Here is a 22,364-nt window from a genome sequence, read left to right as displayed (position 1 = left end):
CCAAGTATGTCTAGTTTTCCATCACACTGTTTAGGGAAGAGAATAAATCTGAACAGAACATTTTTAATTCAGATCTGAAAAAAATATACTGAGTGGAAACCTGAGAGAGAGTGCATCAGGTAGGGAATAGTAGGCAGAGTGTTTTGCACTCTGCTGACCTGAAACCCTGTATGGTCTCCTGAGCACTGCCAGTATTGGGAGTGGCAGAGAGAGAGAGAGAGAGAGAGAGAGAGGTAGTAAAATTTTTTCAATCAACACAGACACCAATTAGAACTACAATTATTTACCTCCAGCAATAAATAGAGAAGCAAAGTTTTTCTCATACTAGGGAAAGGCAAGGCAGTACCTGAGTAAATCACTGTATCACTGTATTTATTACTGTCATCCTGTTCATAGATTTGCTTGAGCAGGCACTAGTAACATCTCCATTGTAAGACTTGTTACTGTTTTTGGCATATTGCCACAGAAAGCTTGCCAGGCTCTTACGTGTGGGCGGCATAATTTCAGTAGCTTGCTGGGCTCTCCCAGGGGGCTGGAGGAATCAACCTGGGTTGGCTGCATACAAGGCAAACGCCCTACCAGGTGTGCTTGAATAAATATTAATGATAATTCAAAAAGTTCATTCAAGATAATTTCAGAAATTCAAACTTCCTCAGTAAATACATATTAACGTATATGCAACTGTCTTAATCTTTTCCCAATTACATTACCAAGGAAGTCACAATCACTAGAGTTTCTAGACTCTATGATATGCAACCTATGAATCTCTTCTCTAATTTCCCTCACAACCCAGCTGTACAATAATCTGCAATAAAGATTTAACAAAAGAAGAGTTACCCATAGACAACACTTTCTCAACCTTTACTCAAACACAGAAACATTTGTCAAGATTTACTCCCTTACTTGTATGCAAAAGAAAAAAGCTGCCCTGTTACCATATAATTCTCATGAATTTCTGCTGGGGACCATAGTGAAGATATAATTTCTCTACCCAAAATGGTAAATAATTTGAAAGAAGAAAGAATATGAACAAAAGATTGATTCTTTTATGGCTTTGATATTTTGTGTGGTCTGGTTTTCAGAAAAAAATGCCCACTCTAATAAGAAAGAAATGAAAATAGATGTTATAAGTTATTAACTATTAATGCCAACAATGAAAGGATTATTTAAATTTAAAATTAAATTAACTTTGTCTGCACATTAGATCACCAGAGGAAATCATAAAAAAAAAATACCTCAGATGCTCAGGATCCCACCTCAAGATATCTTTAATTACTTAGCCTAGAGAGAATAATTGGTCTCAGTATGCTGTAAAAAACTCCCCAAGCAATTCTGACATTCTAACATACAGACAGGTCGGGACTACTGACTAAAACAACTGAATATTTTAATATTGTTTAAAACTCAGCAGATGATACAGACGGCTAGGACAAGATAATGACTGAATCCCTTGGGGAGGAAAAATTGATATGAAAATTAAGACTATCTTCTAATTTAACAAATGAAATAATTGCCTATTATAGACAAGACTATATTTCTACATGACAAACATTCCATCCAGTTCTATTGGTTGCTGCACAACCACATTTCCTGTGACCTTAGTGAACAAAAGGTTGGTCCCATTAATGGAAGCAGCGCTTTGTAGGGCTTCCTATGTATAATGCATATTCAAGAACTTACTATAATATGCTGTTATACTTCACATAGAAAAATGCTAATATACTATAAAATTATCATGTTTTATTAGGTTAAATTGTGTAATTTATAACATATTGGAGATGGCAAACATATCAACATACAGAAGATGGTAAACAGGAAACAGATTTATTCGTTGTGAACTTTTGATGCTAATATACCCATGCTTACATTTTTCTAAAGCATAAACTCATGTTAAAATTTTGTTATAAAATAAATCTCTAGCACTGAGACAATGCTTCCCATTTGAGATCCAAGCTTTCTGCCCTGTTGAGGAGAAATGTACGGGGTTCATACTAAGAAACTGACTCTAGGTTAAAGATATAGTACATCAGGCAGAGTGCTTGCCTTGCATGAGGTCAACCAGAGTTTTATCCCCAAAACCCTTTATGGTCCTCCAGCACCGACAAGAGACAAGAGTGATTCCTAAGCACAAAGCCAGGTGTAAGACCTGAGCAGCACTGAGTATGGCCCCCAAACAAAACAAGAAACTGGCTCTAAATAAGTAAAAATGATTTGAAAGCAAGGATCTAGGACAAGTTTGCTGTATTAAATGCACAGATTGACATTTAAGTGAACACTACTGAAGAAATACCTGTACCTATTGCAGTAATATGAATAACACTATATTTTTAAATAAATTATTATAGTGATGAAAATTCATTAAAATTTTTATACAAGTAAACATGGAACATATGAAAAAAGATACCAAGCTTCTATGAATTATGCAAACATATTAGTTGATTCTTTGCTTGTGATGGCTAATGATATATGTTCATTATGCAATATAGGTGGGCTGGATCGATGGCACAGTGGTACGGCGTTCGCCTTTCCCTCAGCCGACCCATGTTGGATTCCTCTGCCCCTCTCGGAGAGCCCAGCAAGCTACCGAGAGTATCACGTCCGCATGGCAGAGCCTGCAAGCTACCCGTGGCGTATTGGATATGCCAAAAACAGTAACAAATAAGTATCACAATGAGAGAAGTTACTGGTGCCCGCTCGAACAAATTGATGAGCAACGGGATGACAGTGACATTGATATAATATAGAAGTCACTTAAAAAATAAGATCTATTGGCACAAACATCATAGTTACCATAGTTGGAAATTATAAACTTTGAAATCATAGTACTTGATATTGTTCTCACTGCCCACCACACACACACACACACACACACACACACACACACACACACACAACAATTAAGGACCAAATATTAGGTTTGGTGGCATGGGATATATGTTACATATATGAAGTCCTGTATATAGGTTCTTTCTAGCAACCCCCCAAATTATAATTATATGACAAGCTAGAAGTCTTATTAACCAATAATATAAGTTTATTATTGCAGTATATAAACTTATATACTGCTGCATATCAGCCATTTCTCAGTGAAAACAAATAATGTTCCAAAGTAATTTTAGATTATATTTCTCATCTTAGGTACTACTTTATGATATGCAAATGTACACTGTAAATATAATTTTGAGAATTTGCTTTTCTAGTGAATAAATCTTTCATGGCATATATATTTTACTTGCACAACTGTCATAGTTCTAAGTAAAAGTGACAATAGCTTTTTTTTTCAGAAACTTTGAATACATCAGAAATTTCTAATGAATAGTACATGTTTCTAAATCCTTTATTTAAGAATATGCAGTAAACTGTCAACTTTTTGTATTCTGTTCCTTAACTAAAAATGGGTTATAGTTTTTTTATAACTTTAGAAACAAAAAGCATCCTGCTTTCAAAAATCATTATAAGCACACCTCCATAAACAATTTAGCCTTTAAAAATTATACTGTCATTCCAGCTTCACTTAATTTTAGAAAACCACCGGACTTCTAATATCAGACTAAGAACAATCTATAGAAAACATGTCATTGCTCTGTCTATCCCAATGGTTTAAGACAAATGTTTTAGATACTTCTTATGACCAAACAGTTAGAGTTATATGGATGAATCAAAATGAATAATGCACTAAGCTTTTCTGAATAATAATGGTTATTCCATAATATCTTTGGGTGTTATTTTTATTGTTTATACCATGAGTTTTTTGGTCCATAATTAATAAGTGACTTAACCTCTCTATGGCCAGGTTTTCTCATCTGTTAAATTAGCATAATGATAATTGCTTCCTATCTTTCTTAGGGGATTCTGTGAAGATTAATTAGTTGGTAGAGTTGGCATTTAGATTCTTCACTGAGTTTTAAGAATAGAAATGTACAAATAAAAATAAAATGTACACACACACACACCACTTTGTTGCTAGGCACCAAAATATAAATTTCCCAATGCATTAATCAATATGCTTGAATCCTTATGCCATAACTCACTCTTCCAAATAAATTAACTTTTAACCCTGAATTAAAATAAAAATGGCATAGAGAATAGCACAATACAAAGAAAACTTAGTTTAGAATAGCAAAACTTTGAACCTTATCATACATTCTATCTAAAACCTTTATTCATAGATGTTTCATTAATAAATACAATATTCATTGTCATTACCAGTAAAGAATTTGGTAAAACAATTGAATCCCTAGGAGTGAAAATTTAAGGTTATAACATTTATTTACGGTAACTGGGTAAACAGCAATTAAATCATTGAGGAGGAATGAGAACTCAGAATCTGTGAATATTGAGGAAATTATATTCTAAAAACATGCTTATAGCAACTTGCAAGACAGAAAATGTACACTCAATCTTTGAACATGACCAAAGAAATATTCAGCAGAAATACAAAATAGAATGTCAGCTGTCCGCTTTTAGCTATATTCAGTAAGTGATAAAATATTACTACTAATAATAAGAAAGTAGAAGAAGAAAGGAAAAAAAAGTATCAGCCAGTCTTTCAAGAAGAATTTAGAGGTGGTAGAGAACAGTCAGAATTCTCACTGTTGGGTAGTAAATGTATTTTGTGATTAGAGTCCAACTATTTAAAACTTCTTAGGATAATTTAAATATGATTTAAATCTTAAAGATCAGATTAAGCATGCAGGCTTGAGGTTCTTTGAAAGGATCTCTGAAAAAAAGTGAAGGCAATGGCTTGTAGACTCTTCTGAACTTTCTCACAAGCACTTGTAGTTCAAAGCAGCAAATAGTTAAATCTGTATAAGTGCATATTTTCAAAAAGTTAAGAAGGTGTTTTCTTTTTTCAATGTAAATTTGTTTAATTAGATACATCCTTGGACTGCAGCAATACCATAGGGTGTAGGGCGTTTGCCTTGCAGGCAGCAGACCAGGTTTTGATTCCTTAGTCCCTCCCAGAGAGCCCAGAAAGCTACTGAGATATCCCACCCACACAGCAGAGCCTGGCAAGGTACAGTGGTTATATTCGAAAACAAGACAAGAAGTCTCACAATGGAGATGTTTCTGATGCCCATCAAGCAAACTGATGAACAATGGGACGACAGTGCTACAGTGCTACAGGTACATACAAACGCAACAAAGTTTAACAAAAATAGTATTGCCAAAACAACTGTTGCCTTGCTCTTCCACAGAGTTTGTTGAAAATGTACAAAAATTCCAAATTTTGAGGAAAGCAAACTCAGAGCAAAAAAAAGTTTACGTTACATGTTATTAATCATTTTTTGTTGTTATATAGCCTAACTGTAGAAATAAATAATTATTAAAGCCTAGACAATATGCAAACTCTATTGGTATTGGAAGCTACAGAGACTGGAATGAAAGAATAAATATCTTCCCTAGCTCTTCTCACGCTGCCTGGTGTGGTATGGGGTAGGAAGTTAGCAAGCGCAGTAAACATAGTGTGACCACTGAATTATTAAAGGAAAAGTGCTCAGCAGGTACATTAACCAAAAGAGAGAGGGAAAGAATGAAGAAAACTTGCCTGGAATAATAAAGGTATAAAATAGGATCTAAAGATTAAAACGAGTTAAATTGGTAGAAAAAGATAGGGAAGAATTAAAGAAGAGGATAAATGGTGTACTCATGATATAAGATAAAATATTGATTTTAAAAAATTGGCTAGAGTTTAGAATGTGTTAGCAGATGTCTATATATTTACAACATCAAACCATGAAATGTAAAAACTATTTAGGGCGTAAGTTTCTTAGTCTAAAATAATAAAAGGAAATGTAGATTTGGGAAGTTTTTAAGTTACTCTGCCAATAGGACAGAGACTAATAAGGAACAAAAATAAAGAAAAATAAATGGTTACTGAGAAATAGTAATTTCTCAGTACAATAGAAATAGTACAAAAATAACATTAATTGAACCACAATAATAAGAAAAAACAAAGATACAGGCACATATGTTTAAAAGCTATGTACTTGTTCCCACTTAAATCTCCATGTACTTAATTACTAAAACAGAGAAATCCTAAACGGCGCGGCAGCTACCTCGGCCGCGTGACCTTTTACCTCCTTATTCTCATTCCTGGAGAACTAATTATCAAATGTTTCCTTGTCAATAGAGCCATATTTTGGGGGGATAAACTCCAAAAAGAATAGTGAGTTCAGTGTTGAAACCCCAACAACAGTAGTGAGTTTTGGGTTGAAATATGGAATGTAATCAAGGTAAAGAGAAAATGAAGTGAATTTTATCAGTTATGCAGGTGGGGGTGGGGGGTGGGGGGTGGGAGGTGTACTGGTTTTTTCCTTTTTTTCTTTTGGTGGTGGAATATGGGCACTGGTGAAGGGATGTGTGTTTGAGCATTGTATAACTGAGAAATAAGCCTGAGAACTTTGTAACTTTCCACGTGGCAATTCAATAAAATAAATTTTAAAAAAGCTATGTACTTGTCAATAAGAGATAATTTAAGCAAATAAATTAATTTTTTGAAAAAACCTTAATCTCATACAACTAAGTATTCATTCACATGATTGGGGAATATAAACTCATGGTGAAAGCAGCTAAAACAGGATATCACAATCATGAAGTTAAAAGTGTGTGATTTCATGCATATGTGATATATAATCAAAAACAAAAAAACACCATAGATGAGACAATAAAATGGAAATAAGATTTGGACAACAAGACCAAGTACTCATTTCCAGAAGTGAAAGGAGAAGGCTTACTGATATATCAGGATAAAGGGAACAAATGTTTGAAAAATAGAATTGACCTTCATTGGTGAGTTTAACCCAGTATACACACATCATTGATTGTTGATGATGCATAGCTCAAATTTATATGCTACATTACAAAGCAATAGTTTTTATATTAAGAAAATGTTATAGTTAAGAATACAAGCTTTTCATACTTAGTGGTACTGAGGGCTTACTCCTGGCTCTGAGCTCAAGGATAACTCCTTGCAGGCTCAAGATAATCATCCTACCCTCTGTATTATCTGTCACAATTTACAGATTAAAATTTTTTAATGTTTTTTTGACTTATATTTGACTACATTATCCTAAACAATAACAAATCATTTCTCAGTGTTATATTTTCAATAACAAGTCTAAAATAGACCTTCTGAAGCACGTATCCATAGATTATTTTGCTTATCAGTTCACATCATTGTGATACTCATAGCTTAAATAATTAGGTAATTAAATTGACTAGTTGTCCTTTCCTTATCAAAACCTTATCCAATTGTGGGTCATTAGAAACATAATTTACATGACCATATTTAAAACTGATCTGAATTCTAATATTTTAATTAACCAACAATTTTAATTCAAGTACATAACAATGATTAGTTTTCATTAGGTATCATTATAGAACTACCAAAATTTTACTAAACTCGGCATACCAAGCAACATATTCATTTCATATTTAAAACAGAGTGAAAATTGTCCTATTCGCCATTTCATTTTTGGAGATGAAAAGTCAATCTAAAAAAACTCTCTTTTCTAATATAGAAAGCAGTATGAAGAATAAAAATTAATTTCAATTTACTTATTCCATAGCTTTTCCAATGTATTTTTATAGAACATAGAAATAATATTTTCTCAGTAATATTCTTGGTATTAGATTTTATGGTTTCAAAAGAATTATCAATTTATCTGAAGCATTTGACACAACTTAAATTTCTTTTTAATATGTAGAAAAATACCATAAAAAAGGACATGATTATTTTAGTACATGTGACAAAGCCAGATTTCAGATAAACTAAATCCAAAGAGAGAATTTATATCAACTTGAAAACTTCAGTCAAAAGTTACACAGAAAAAGAGTTTTGCACATCATTTTGTAAAACACATGACTCCCTTAAAAAAATAAGGAAACTCAAAATTTCCCATAATACCTATTGAATTATGTTTAGGCATGTGCTCCATTTATACTGAATCTTCTAATATATATATATATGTAGGTATATACACACATATCTACATATATAACACATGTGTATGTATATATACAGTGTTTATATATGTATTATATATGTATGTTTATATATGTTTATATATGTATGTTATAAACAGAAGCATGTTTATAATGTAGATATATTAGGATATCTAAAATTATATATACTTCAAAAGATAATGTATTGTTGCTTGTTAACATTTCTAGTGGAGTTAACTTCTAGGTCGAGATTTCATTTTTCTACCAATTTCCTAGATTTTGAAAAGAAAGCTTTTGATTTATTTTTGTTAAATATTTTATTTAACAAAAAATTATTAATGAAAAATAAAAATATGAGTATTTAGCTATTTTACTAGTGTTAAGAACATATTGGTATGGAATATTTTTATTGATTAGATCAAATAATACTAAAGAAACAAAATCTGCAATTTTGAATTATTTTGGTAATTATGGTTTAACATTTATCCTCAGAGAGAATGTATGTAAAGTATGATGGTTATAAAAGAATGAACTCTTCTTGCAGACAACATACATGTGAGGCCAGTGAACATAAGGCTTCTTATTTGGAAAAGAAAGGATAAAATATGGTAGAAGAGTTACATAATGTCTTTGCAACACAAATGACTTACCTCTTTTATATTCAAATATCTTGAGTCTGATCTTCTTTCCTATAGTAACAAAACTGTACCATTCTTTAAAACAATTTTCTGGATCTAAGAGTTCCAGAAGCATTAGGTACTAACAAGTTCTTATTCAGATTTTAAATAACCAGATGGAAATTCCTTTAGATATTAATGTCTTAAGGGTACTTCCTAGATTTGTATGTGTTACTGTTAATTGAAAATAAAGGAACAGTACTCGAAGTAATAGACTATACATAATACATCCAGAGTAACTGTTAGGGTTTCAAATAAGTATACCTTTTCTTCAATTGCTGGATTGCTAGGAAATGGTTTTTTATTATTTCATATCACACTAGTAGGAGTGTAAATAAACTCACCAGGATATGATGTAGAAATTAGTAAAAATTTAGCATATTATAAAGTCAATAAAATAAGGCAATTATCAACTTGGTAATTTCACTGTGCATTTTTTATCATGACCAGTATATTCTAAAAAACTTCAATTCTACAGAAATTGTGCTTTTGAAAACAGAAGTTATTGATGTCAATTTTCTCTAGGTTCAAGAGTCCTCTTGTGTTTGAGATATAAAAACAAAAGATAAAAGAGCAGGAATAATAGGGGGAAAATGTAGGCAAAAATAGCACCTCAAAAAACATTGAAATAAAAAACAAAAAAGAAGAGAAGAAAGGAAAAATGGAAAGAGATTGGAAATAAGCTTAAAGATGATTTTGTAAAAGAATGTCTTTTTGGGGTAAATATTTCTGCAGATGCAAAGTTTATAATACACAAAGTTTTGAAATGAGATTCCTCTTTAGTCTGGAAAATAAAAATGAAACTAAAACTGAAAACCTTGAAACAGAAATAGCCATCTATGCTACCAAATTTTTTGTGTTAGGTATTTTGAGATATTTTACAAATTCAATTCCAAAAGTTTCTCTGATATTGAGCAACTTAAGTTTGTCACATAGATATCCTACAATGTTGCTGACACTGAAGATGTGCACTTAGCATTTTCAAGAATTAATTTCCTTTAAAAGTTTATAAAAAGCATGAAAGTTTCAACCTTTAACAACATATTAGTGATATGTCATACAATGGCTTAATGGTCCCTGGATTTAATACAGCAATCTTCACACTCTTCTCTCTAAAGATAAATTTTTGTAGCATTTTCAGTGTTTTATTTCATAACAAACCATGCAAAATATGTTATTTTGGTTCTGCTTTGGGGCAGGAATTGGGGTTCATGATGGAAACACCTGAAATATGGTGGTGGGAAGGTGTAACGGTGGTGGGATTGGTGTTTGAATATCAAATGTAATAGAATATTGTGAAGTACTTTATAAAATTTTTAAAAATTACTTATTGATTGTTAAATTAATTGTAGTATAATAAAATTGCTTTTCTTATAAAAATAAAAATTTCTTTTTATAATAAAGGCAATTTTATTAATTCTAAATATTCAGTTGGGGAAAACTGAACCACCTCAAATAGTAAGTCATATAATATGATGTTCAATCTAGATATAACATTCTGAAAATATTTATTCAATAAATACCATTGAATAATAAATTCCTAATTAAATACAACCAATGCATTTGATGCATTCAAATTTAGTTATTGGGAAATTCACACTAAAAGTAATGTTTAATAACATAGATGTGACTAAATAATAATAACTCTCTGTGAATACTTGGTGTCCTTCAAAACTCTAAAAAATAGTTGATTTTATTTTCCTTGAAGTTTGAGGGTCTTCTTGGTTGTATCTCTCTGGGTTTTTTTTGTTTGTCTGTTTGAATGGTCATACCTGGCAATGCTCAGGTCTTACTCCTATCTCTACAGTCAGGAATTATTCCTGGCGGTGCTCGGGGGATCATAAGGAGTGCTGGGGATAGAACCCAGGTTGGCCACATCCAAGGCACGTACCTTCTTTGCTGTACTATCTTTCTGGTTCCTTTGAAGTTTTACAAAGAAAATACATTACTAAGTAAGAAAATTGTAAAATAAAAACTAGATCTAATCTGCTCTAAAATATCTATAGTGCAATTTATGATGTTCAGTAGGCCTAGGATAAATGTTTGAAGAATAATACATTTCACAAGTCAATTATTTAAATAAATAAATTTGCGACATATGCATAATAGAATTGCAAGAGCATCTATATCAACCATAAAAGAAAATACCAATTCTTAACAATTTTCCAAACAAGGCTCTAAAAGTATTTGAAATATATAAAATAAATTATTAAGTAAAACTATTTTCTTCAAATGCAATCTCCTATCTTTTTTTATAATCTAGCCTAGTGTGATCAGCTGACCTACGGAGGAAAATCAAAGAGGCTGGCAGGGCACTCCAGATGCTTGAAATTTAGTACAAGTGCAATTTTCATTTAAATATTCCACAGCACTCTTCCTCTGGAGAACATTAGACAGATGAATAATATTTAGGCAGAAAGAACCATTTCTGTTGGTTTATAATAGCCCCTCCCCGTCTCTTTCACATGTTTTGAACAAATAAACTTTGTCTTCTTGTAATAGAAAGAAATCCATGTATGAGAAACTTTCATCCCGCCAGCCTACCCTTCCTCCCTTCACCCCTTTTTTCTTGGGCTGTCTGCTGTGCTCAGTGCTCAGGCTTAGTCCTAACTCTCTGCTCAGGTATCAGTCATGTAATGGTTTGAGGTGATCTTATGTGGTACTAAGCATGTCTTCAAACCTTAGTCAGCCACATACACGTGAAGTGCCTTATCTGATGTATTATTTCTCTGGCCAAGAAATTTTCTTACATGTGATTATTGTGTTTTGAACTAGTTAAAAATTTGGTGCCTGAAGCTACTTCCTGATCAATTTTCAACAAATATATTACCTAGCATTTTTCATTCAAAGATAAAAGCTTGACAGGGTTAATATTGCCTTGTGGGTTTATTTCCCCAATTTTTATACAGAAAAATTATCATACTGACAAAGGGAAAAAATAAAGGCAAACCTTTCTCACTATACTCTTTCAAGTACTATATTGTTTTTTATCTGATGGGTATATGATCTCCTTCCTCTGAAATTACTGATTATTCTGTACAAACAGCCATTTTAGTATGTTTACAATCATTAATAGAGTGATCTATTTGTACTTCATACTTTATTATGAACTTTGTAGGTAAACAATAGGCCTTACCTTGAAAAAGGTCATGGTTGCACCATCCTCCACTGCTCCATACTCTATCTTGGTTTGTTTAGCTAAATCATCAGCAGAGTCAATAGGGGATTCCATGCGTTCCACTGTCAGAAAGGCGGCTAAGTTAGCAGTATACGAAGAAATGATGATAAGTGTGAAAAACCACCAAATGCCTCCCACTATCCTGGTGGAGAGTGCTTTGGGCATGAGCTCAGAACCTAACAGAGATTGGAGGGAAGAGGTGAAACGAATACAGAGAATTTCATCAGCAATCAGATACTTTTGCTCACAGTGGCAGAATGGAATCACTGTGTAATGAAACCTTAAATCATAGGTTTATGTATTGCTTTTAGTAAGTAAGCAACAACTGTTGGGAGAACAGAGGCTAATAAACAATTCTCTTAGGAAACTTGTGTTTACGTATAGTGACAGGAGACTATAAAAGCAGCACAAGAAGAGATAAAATAAATATTTTCAGTTTACAAACCACCTGGTTACTTTATCATGGTCTTATTAGTTACATAATTTTAGAAGAAATGATTTAAGATTGGTTCAGATGTATTTCTTACTAAGTTAGGTAAACTTTTAACTTTTCATGGGCATGAAACTTAAAACCTATCTTGTCATTTAAAAATAAGATATAAGGATGATTTGATTTTACCCATATTCCTTAAAATATTATTTATTTTAAACTAAAATATTTTAAAGTAAAATTATTTCCTTATGTCAAAGCAAATGTCTCCCATCACTACAGTTAGTTTCAATGAGGGAAATCAGGATAAGAATAATGCTTAAATTGTCAAAACTGTATTTTTACACATATGCAAATATTTACAAAATATATTACAGTATATGGCTGGAGTTGCCTGCTCATGATGAATGGGATACAAGAGTTATGTTTGTTTTTTATTATTATTCGATAACTTAGCCTATAAAATCAGGACTTAACAATTAAAGACATTTATATTTTGCCACGTTATTTACACTATATACATATTCACAGTTTTAATGTTAAGGTAAAGACATATCAGCACATGTGATTAAGGAAAAAATACTGATAGTATGGATAACATATTACTTCTCACTTTTAATCTTCTTAAACCTGAAATTGAGAAAGCAATGACTTCAAAGTTTTTACTAGAACTTTAGTAAAATGGAGTGAAGTGAAGATGGGCTTTATTTTTTGACTTGTTTTATAATCATATATTTAATAAAATCACTGACTCAGTAAGGATTTTACTAGATTTTAATACGAATGAAAATACAAAAATTATTCATGTTAACAACAAAAAGATGTGACATCTCTAGATATGTGAACTAGCCCATCTTACACTGCAGTTCATCTTACTCTGGCAATTTCAAACAAACAAACAAAACTTTACAAAGCAGACAAACTTGGACATGACAGCCAACTCCAGCTCCAGACTCTGCCTATCACTCTATTAGAAACAAAAACAGAGAAGTACCTTTCTGATGTTGTTGCTCCTACGCCCTGTCAGACACACATTCCAACACTGAAACACTAAAATACTCCTGAGATGATCAGCAGCTTTTGCTGCTCATTCTACCTCATTGTGATTAATTTTTCAAAACGAAAACACCAGTAAAATCAAACAAGACTGGGAAAGAAGAGAACAGTGGAGACAACTGACAGAAAAGGCCCAATTACCACAAGTTCATATCTTACCCAAGGACTTAAAGCGAGTACCTCCTAGGCTTGTGAATCAGAGCCTGGTTAGGGGCTGACTGTCATGTACTCAAGGTAACGTCATGTCCAGCACTATATCCCACTAATTCCTGGGGAACTGGGCATCAGCCAGAATAGTATGGGTTCCTCTTTCATGTATCCACCAGCAGTGAAGGAGTTACGTGGCAAAGCAAATGTATATTTGAATTTTTCATTGTTGGATTACTGGTCATCATTTTCAGAGATATCAGATATAGTAATATATCTAAATGGGTACATTTTATTTATATATATTTATCAAGTTTATCTTAGAAGTATACAATTTCTTGAAAACTTCCGGTAGTTTAATAAATGAAATTGAAAATGTCAGAATATTTTATTTCTCAAAATGGTAGAAAAAAAGCATAAAATAAGCTAATGGTTGGATATTTATAATAGTTTACTCCAGACTAGTTAATTATTGACAAATGATTAGCAGAATTTCTTTTGGAGTGAGTTTTATCATTCAGTGATATTTGTAAGAGATGTTTATTGTGTATGAAAATACATTATTCAATTTTAATAGACTGAAACGATTTATTCACTTTTGACAGATTGAAAAGATTCCACTTTATTTTTCAGTGTTGAGTAACTGAGTTAAAAAAAAATGGGACACAAAATTTAAAAAAAAATTGAGCTACTAATATTTTATTAAGAAAGAAAAGTAAAAAATGTAGATTTTTATAGAAACCTCCATGTAATGGAGGTTTCTGAATTCTCAAATTTTAGTTTATATATTTATTATATGTATTTATTTATATGTGCTTATACATATTTGCGGATGCTCTTATTTTTAAAAGGAAAATGTATTCAACTTAGCTTTGATTTAAGAAGTATTTTCTAAATTAGTTTCTTATTTAGGCACTTAGCTATAAATTCTCATTTTATAGGCATTTCATAAGTAAAGCATTAATGAATTGAATTGTGCATAATGTTAATCATGTAAGAGCAATGTAACATTTTAAAACAGCACTTTGTAAATTAAACATTAATTTTACATTTTCATATCTGTAATGTAATAACTATATGAATTTATAGTGAATAAGAATTAAAATTAATAAAAACTGATACCAAATATACAACTAAGCTTTAAGGTAAATCTGTATGAGAGGTATTTCAATGCTTAAAAGAGAATATGGCTTTTATCCTTAATATAAACATTATTAGTTATTCAAGTTTTAGAAATTTTTCTTTATTCATTAAGACTTAAAAAATTACATTTTAAAATATGTAAAATATTGTTAGATCTTTACTAATAAAATATTTATTTAGTATTTATATATAAATTAATAATTTATTAAATTTACATAAATATTAAAAATTAATAAAATGAACCAGAAACAAAAATTAAATAAATTCATCTTGAAAATCTGAGACTAAAATAATGAATTCAAAGGTAATTATAAAACATCAAACAGCTTGCATGTTATGTCATTTTCAAAAAGATATCACCTTTACTTCTAACATTAATATTATAAATTTAAAATAGTTATTAAAGTATTTGCATGCACTTTGGAGCAAGCAATATTTTGTATTCTTATATACTACAAAACGCAATTTATATTTTACTTGAATTCTAAATGGTTAGATAGTTTAATTTTGTAAATTTATATGCAGTAAATTTACTAATCATGCAGGACAAATGCATTTAATCATAAAGGATTGTTATGACAGAGAACTTTTATTTTTACATCCAAATGAGACAGGAAACAGAAGTATTACACCGTATTCTTGTCTCAAGACGATGTAATCTTAGTAGTACTTTAAATGCAGCTTCTAGCTAATGGATCTGGTTAGCTTGATTATCTATGAAATAATGTACCTACAGTGGGTTAAGAAAGAAAATCAGATGAGGATATTTTATGTGCACTTGCAAAAGCTAATTATTTTCTCAGAATCTCTTTTGTATAGGATTTGAGAAGGCCTAAATGCATTAGGTAGATGGAGAAGCTGGATTATGGTTACATGCACAGAGGCACCCATGCAAGCGACTTTGCCAGCAAGAGCTATCACCCCCAGCAAAGAGTGGGATATGGTGCCCAAGGGAAATAGCAGGCTGAATCGTATACCTTGCTGCATGAGAGCTCCAACTCCAAACCAGAAACTATTAAGCAAGGTAAAATTGTTTTCCACCACGTCTGAGTCAGGGTTGCAAGGGTGTGGATTATACCACTCATAAGGACTAAACCTGTGGTAATTGACAGAAGAAAAGAATATATTTAAATGGCAGTGAGAATAAATTCTATCCAGAAATTTTGCTGCAAAAGAAACAGAAAGACAGATAAGATTAAGTAGAAAGTAGAAATAAAAAACTTTTATATTATCATTCCATATGCATGACAGCAAGGGCTAGTTTTGAAAGGTCATTTTCCTTATCAGTTTATCCATACTAAAACTATATGCAGCATTTCCTGCTACATATTATTTGTGAAACAAAAACTGTATATTAACAAACCAAGAACATTGAGACAAGATTGAGGAGAACATTCATAACCTAGATAGTAATTTAAAAAGAAACAATTATTAATAAAATAATGTTAACCATGATAAATATGTTAAAACAGAAGAATGACATATCATCTTAAGAATTTTGTATGATATAATAGAAACCACCAAGGTGCTTTATCAAAATATCTAGTAGATAATTATAGATCTAAGAAATAGTACACTAAGTCTATATGTGACAAATTTATAACCAAAGAAAAAGAGTAAATTAAAATTAACAGCAGTCTAATACATGTATCTCTCATCATTATGAATTGTTAATGGTCTGAACAATATTTATTATATCAAAGAAGTGTTATAAGTAGGTACACTTATTGGTTCTAACTGGATTATCTTATTATTTGATCCGAATCTGCATTTTATTTGAATCACTGATTTCAGAAAAGAAAAATAGAAAAGCGAAGTATCTTCCCTGGCCAGTTATAGTGGTCTGAAAAATATTAATAAAATCTTTCAAATAATTAACATTGAGAACTATTAAATGCATTAACTATACTCATAAGCTATTTTTAATTATAGCTGAGATATATCAATCAATTAATGATACCATACTGTCCAAAATTAATAATACTTAGTCTAATTACATAATTAACAAAAAATTTTTCCTAATATTTCAAATTTTAAAGCCACTCTTACAATCCAAATTTGTATGTGCCTTTTTTTTAAAGCTTTGTAAGTTTCTGTACAATCAAAATTACTTGAATAATTTATCTGTCATTTCAGAGAGCCCAATTCTCTTCACAATAATCTTTCTGAGATATTAAAATTCAGATCAAACAAATAATTTCTATATTTCTAATGCAATTTTAAAACACCCCTATTTTAATTGCCTATCCCTGACAAAGAAAGGTTTTGTTTGGTTTTCTAAGTTAAACTGACACACTGAACAAAAAGGTTGATTGGGCAGTAATTAAACATTTTGATCTGATCTGTTGTGTCTGACTGAAATCGAATAGCTGGGATTTTAGATACTTAATTTTATTTAAATTCCCTTTTTACTTTTACCTTAATAAGATCAGTTTATAAACAGTTAAAATTTATTTCCAATAATTAGCATGTGGGCCAGAATGTGGTGTATGTAAATTCAGACATTACAATCACCAACTTCTCTTCTTTGTAGCTAGCACAGCTAACAGGATAAGCCAGTAGATGAAAGCAGTTACTCAAGTTTTGAGTAAATTGGTAAATAAATACTAGTAAATGCTGTGACTTTTCCTACTGTTACAGAAACAAACTCCAATTTTATCATCATCATTCTCACTATTACTATTATTATTATTATTATGTAATTGCTGCTTTTCAGAGCACTAAATTCATGAGAGCTGGACTTACTTTTTACACATGACAAATCTTAGAAACATTCCTAAAAGAGTGTAAAACTTGACCCCTAGAAGTCACTAATTTCACACAGAATTCTGAGTCCATGATTTTTATACAGACGCTCCGAGGTATTCTAGCAAATAAAGGGGAAATCCGAAGCTAAGATTTGAGAAGGTTATGTCCTTTTTTTTCAGGACTTTACCAATGGGGTGCTGGTAACCAAGTAAGTCTTGACTCTCAGATTCTCACTTAAATTTTCATGACACTAAAATTTAAATATTCCTAACCACAAAACTTTCTCACTTTGAAGCCATAAAATCTCAGGAAAATTTCCAGTTATCTTTGCACGTTCATTGTTAGACAGATCCCCAATTCTCATATTTGAACTGTTTTCAGAATTGAACCCAACAATGCCTCCTGCTTCCCATACAAGGTCTCCTTCCCAATTTATTCATTTATAAAGTCATCTGACACATATCTAAGTTTTTAAGGAATAGAATGCTTATCTCTATTTTCTCTTAATCTCCTTTTTTAATACATACTATTTTCTATTCTTCTTTCTAATGTCTCTTTTATTTCATGTACTTCCAGCGCATTACCATCTCAGTTCTAAGTTGTGAATTTTCTTAGTCAATTCTTAGATTTGTTTTTTGCTATTCCATCTTTGCAAACTATTTATAGCAAATTCTCTTCCTTAAAAACAATTATATTTCGCTACTAAACCTAGTTTAGCATTCTATGCGTCTGAATTTCAATATTATATATAATTCATTATTTAAAATTTTTATATTAAATTTAACACAATTCTTTTTAACCTTAATAAAATATCATGTTGATCTGCGAATTCTTTTACTGTCTAGGTAATGCTGTTACTGCTAAGTGAAAAGTCCTCTATCTTTCAGATAGTAACTCAATAGCTTCCAGTGTATTTTTCTGAAATTCCAATTTCTATATTTTTCCTTAAGTTTGTTCTTGATTTCTGGTGTTACTAGCTTGTGCTCTGATAGTGGTATTTTATTTATCAATTTTGAATTCTCAAATTTTATTAGCTCAATGACAGATATGCTTTTATGGGTGTAATTAATAATATATTGTATCACCTCTATGTCTAAAATTTACATCAAAGAATGACTTTTGGTCTGGGGACAAGATGATAGAGTGCATTTACAATTTGTTAAGTGACAAAAGTGCTACATGAAAAAATTAACTCAAAGCATATGTTCTAAATTAGATTTCTTATTTCAGATCATATAGTAAAGTATAATTTAGAAATGAATAAAATAATTGATATCCAATTGATAAAATATTCTTCCCATATTCTGAGAAACACTGAATCAACATTTCTTTAAGCATTATTTATATTTTAGTATTTAAATTTCAGTTGATCTTTTAATCATCATTATGACCACATAATGACTTTTAACTTTCATCTGTATTACAAGTTCAAAGCAAATTTTATTTGAAAATTTATTAATATTATCTATAATACTTTAGAGTTTCCTTTCTGCTTTACTTGCCTTAATTACTAAGAGATAGTAATTTTTCACATTTCAAACTTGAGGATAAGTTAGTTTAACCTGTGAAAATTGGACAGCCTTTTGATTACTTTTTCCTAAATAGAATCAAACACTTTGAAACAAGTCTAAACAATCAAACTTTTTACCATATTTTAGTTACATATTTTTCATTTCATGAGAATATAACTAACCTGAAGATGTGATAAGCAATTTTCTTAATAAATTCAATTTTTGAAATGTCAAACAATCTTGAGATTTGCCTAAAAGTGCACAGAGGCTTTACTAGACCTGATATGTAAGAAGTGCTATAAGAAAGCCCCAAAGCTTGAGTGATCATTTATGGTACAGGGGTTTGAACTGGACTATTGCATGGACAGATGGCATGCAATCGTAAAGTGCCTTAACCCCTTTACTATCTCTCTGATCCCTAAAATAATTTTAATGTTAGTTTTTCCACTCACCAGTGAATAAAAGATAAATTCTGGTTAGAAAAAAAAAAACTTTCATTTTTATCATATTTGCTTGTCCCTTGTACACAAACAGCATTTTAAGAATTAATACTTGGTTATTTGCCTTAACATGATTGACAGTATTGTGGTAAAAAAGAGTCACCAATTTTTAAATCAAAGATCATGTTTTTATTTATTAATGCATTAGCTGTCTTATAATTTATATTTAGAAATACTGACAGAATCAGTATTATTTTTCAAATTATCCTTATAGCAACCCTAACGGTATTTTTTAATGTTAATATTAAAACAATTTATTCATAGGTATTAAAATTTTAAGGAATTAGTAAATTCATCTGAAGTCTAAACTATTTCAACAATATTATCTTTGCTATATATTTTGATGTAGTCACTTTATTTCCTGACTATTTCTCACATAGAATATATTTCTTTTGTATTGCTTTTGTATTGCTCAAGCAAGAGCCTCAGCATATTTTTGTGTGTGTGAACCATCACAGTATTACTGAGATAAAATAAATTCAACAAAAAGAAGTTAACACAACATACTGAAAAATAAAATAAAAATTCATAATGTAAATAACTTATTAATTTCTAACTTATTTTTATGTTCAAGATAATAAAATTACTGTACGTGCTCATTAGAAATAGTAATCAAAGGTAATGCCATATGACCCTTGGAATGCATCGTATAAAATGCAGTGCTATTACATTTCTATTTTTAATGTCAGATATTTTAATGTCAAATATCAGCTTCAAGGCAAGAAACTTCTATAAAAATGCCTTGACATCCGAAAATTTAGTTTTTCAGAATGTGACAAAAAAATCTAAGAAATGTTAACTCATACAAGACAAATACAAATAGTTCACAGTATTCTCCACCCGCACAGAAAACTTTCTGAGAATTTGTTTTATGGTCAGATACCATTAAGTTCAGAAAGAATAATTCCTTTTTAGGTTCTTTTTCAGTGTTATTAGTAATATTTTCTAAACCTTTACTACCACATTGTGTTGCTAGCCTGAAAATCCACATTGTAGTTATTATAATTATTTTATATAATTGAAATAACTTTAAGAAATAAGAACGACTGATAGTTTAAATCAGTTGCTGTTATATGTTCACATATTGTCAATTACTGTCAATTGATACCATGCATGCAAATGTTTTTTATTGCTCAGTAAATTAAACTTGTATTCTTTTAAAAATGTGTACAAATAAGAGTTCTCAAGACCATACTAAAATTATTTTTAACTTTGTGTATCTCAGTAATTTAAGAATTTGTTTCTAAAAGAAATACTCTGCTAGCTACAGTTAATTTTGTTACCTTCCAAATCATTAATGAGCAGGATATGTTATGGCTGTATCATGTTTTCTATGCTTAGATGTAAAAGGTTTTATAATGTAAAATGATGGGGTGAATGAAGTTAAACTATGGTTAAGAAATGAAATGAACAGAACATTTGGAAACTGTCATTAGCTAAATTAGGAAATAATATTCAAGTGTGTAACTTAAATGATTAAAAAAATAAACCACACTAAATATAATTAGTTAAATTGCATGCAGATAAAGACTTGAAAATTATGTCATTCATACACTATGATCCCATTTTATAGTTGACAAATTCTTCTGCAACAAATAAACTAGTCATAACTATATTTAATGATCTACAAATAGTGACAATTGAAACGATATTGAGAGAAATAAAATCACTTCAGTTCTTCTACAATCTAAACTATTGAATTCTTACATTCTTACATTCTAAGAACTAAGATGTCAATAGATTCTTCAGACAATCATCACCATCCATAATAAATATAAAACTGGTTCTTGTAATCACTGCATACATTCTTTATAATTCTTTGCTGATTTTTGATTAATCTGATTATCTATGCATACATCTGAACATCACCATGCTTTATCTCCAGCTACAATTAACAGATTTCCAACATGATCAAAACCAATGTGGTCATCTTTCCCAAGTCTACGTTTGATCAGTTTTACATAAAATTTATGTATGTCAATCATTCAGATGAGAATTCTTGACATTATCTATTATTCTAATCTGTCAGTATCCCTACATACTATAATTTCTTTTTAAATTTTTTACATGGTATAATTTCAATGTTTATTACATTTGGCCCAAAATGTTTTAGACTTCCTCTAAATTTTCATTATCAGTTATTTTAATATATATAAGTCTGCTTTTATTAGCTCCAACTCTGTCTACCCAAGTTATTTTTTTGAGTGTAGATTAATATTTAGTTCAGTATCTCTTCAAATAAGACACCTTAAACTAGCAATAGATACACTAAATTTATGCAGTTAACTTTGAATGTATAAACAGTAATATATGTAGTTTTTCCTAAACTGAAAATTTTAAACAAAATTTTAAGAATATTTATAGGTCTTTCCTTCATTCAATACAGCTAGCACTCCTCTACACAAAAATACATACTAAACTATACATTAGACACTGCAATAATGGGATAAAGAGTCAGAAGTGATAATTTATAGACGTGTGAACATTAAAAAATATGCTCTAGATTTATAGAGTAGATTTGGGGTGAGAGGTCACACCCACTGTGTTACTCCAGCTCTGTACATGGTTGTTGCTCCAGGTGGTGCCTGGGGAACCCTGCAGGTTGGAGGTTGAACCCAGGGCTCCTCCAGTCCATTTAATTATCTCCCACTTCAATCTAAGCAAAATTTAAGAAATATTTTATGGAAAAACATATGAAAACGCTAAAATATATCTCAAATGCATGTAAAGTACAACTATAGAATAGAAACACAGTGTATACAGGCACTGTTGAACAAGTAGAACTCCTGAGAGATATTTTCATTAACAGTATTCTTATTTCTCACTCTCTGGTATCTTCTCTCTCATTCTTACTTTTAGAATTTATAAATTGATTTTGAACTTCCAATCATGACTAAAACTATCTTCTATATTCAAGATTTAATTATTGTTTAGAAATTACTGATATGATCTGATTGATTAGTTACCTATTGTAGGACATTATATTGGGAAATTACCTAAATAGTAAAAACAAGATAAGATTAGAAG

At 30.6% G+C, this 22,364-nt stretch overlaps 1 protein-coding gene across 1 annotated transcript in view; it reads right to left on the bottom strand.

Annotated features, from left to right (window-relative positions):
• GRIK2 (glutamate ionotropic receptor kainate type subunit 2) overlaps positions 1-22,364 on the bottom strand; it is a 633,736-nt gene that overhangs the window by 111,904 nt on the left and 499,468 nt on the right. Inside the window, exons 13-14 of the mRNA XM_004605692.2 lie at positions 15,556-15,674; positions 11,761-11,978 (exon numbers count right to left, since the gene is read on the bottom strand). Coding sequence (XP_004605749.1) covers positions 11,761-11,978; positions 15,556-15,674 — 337 coding nt within the window. The remainder of the gene's footprint in view (positions 1-11,760; positions 11,979-15,555; positions 15,675-22,364) is intronic.

The sequence above is a fragment of the Sorex araneus genome, chromosome 4 (genome assembly GCF_027595985.1).
Source record: "Sorex araneus isolate mSorAra2 chromosome 4, mSorAra2.pri, whole genome shotgun sequence".
Lineage (NCBI taxonomy): Eukaryota > Metazoa > Chordata > Mammalia > Eulipotyphla > Soricidae > Sorex > Sorex araneus.
Note: the sequence above shows the minus strand (reverse complement) of the source record. Positions and strands in the feature narration are given on the sequence as shown.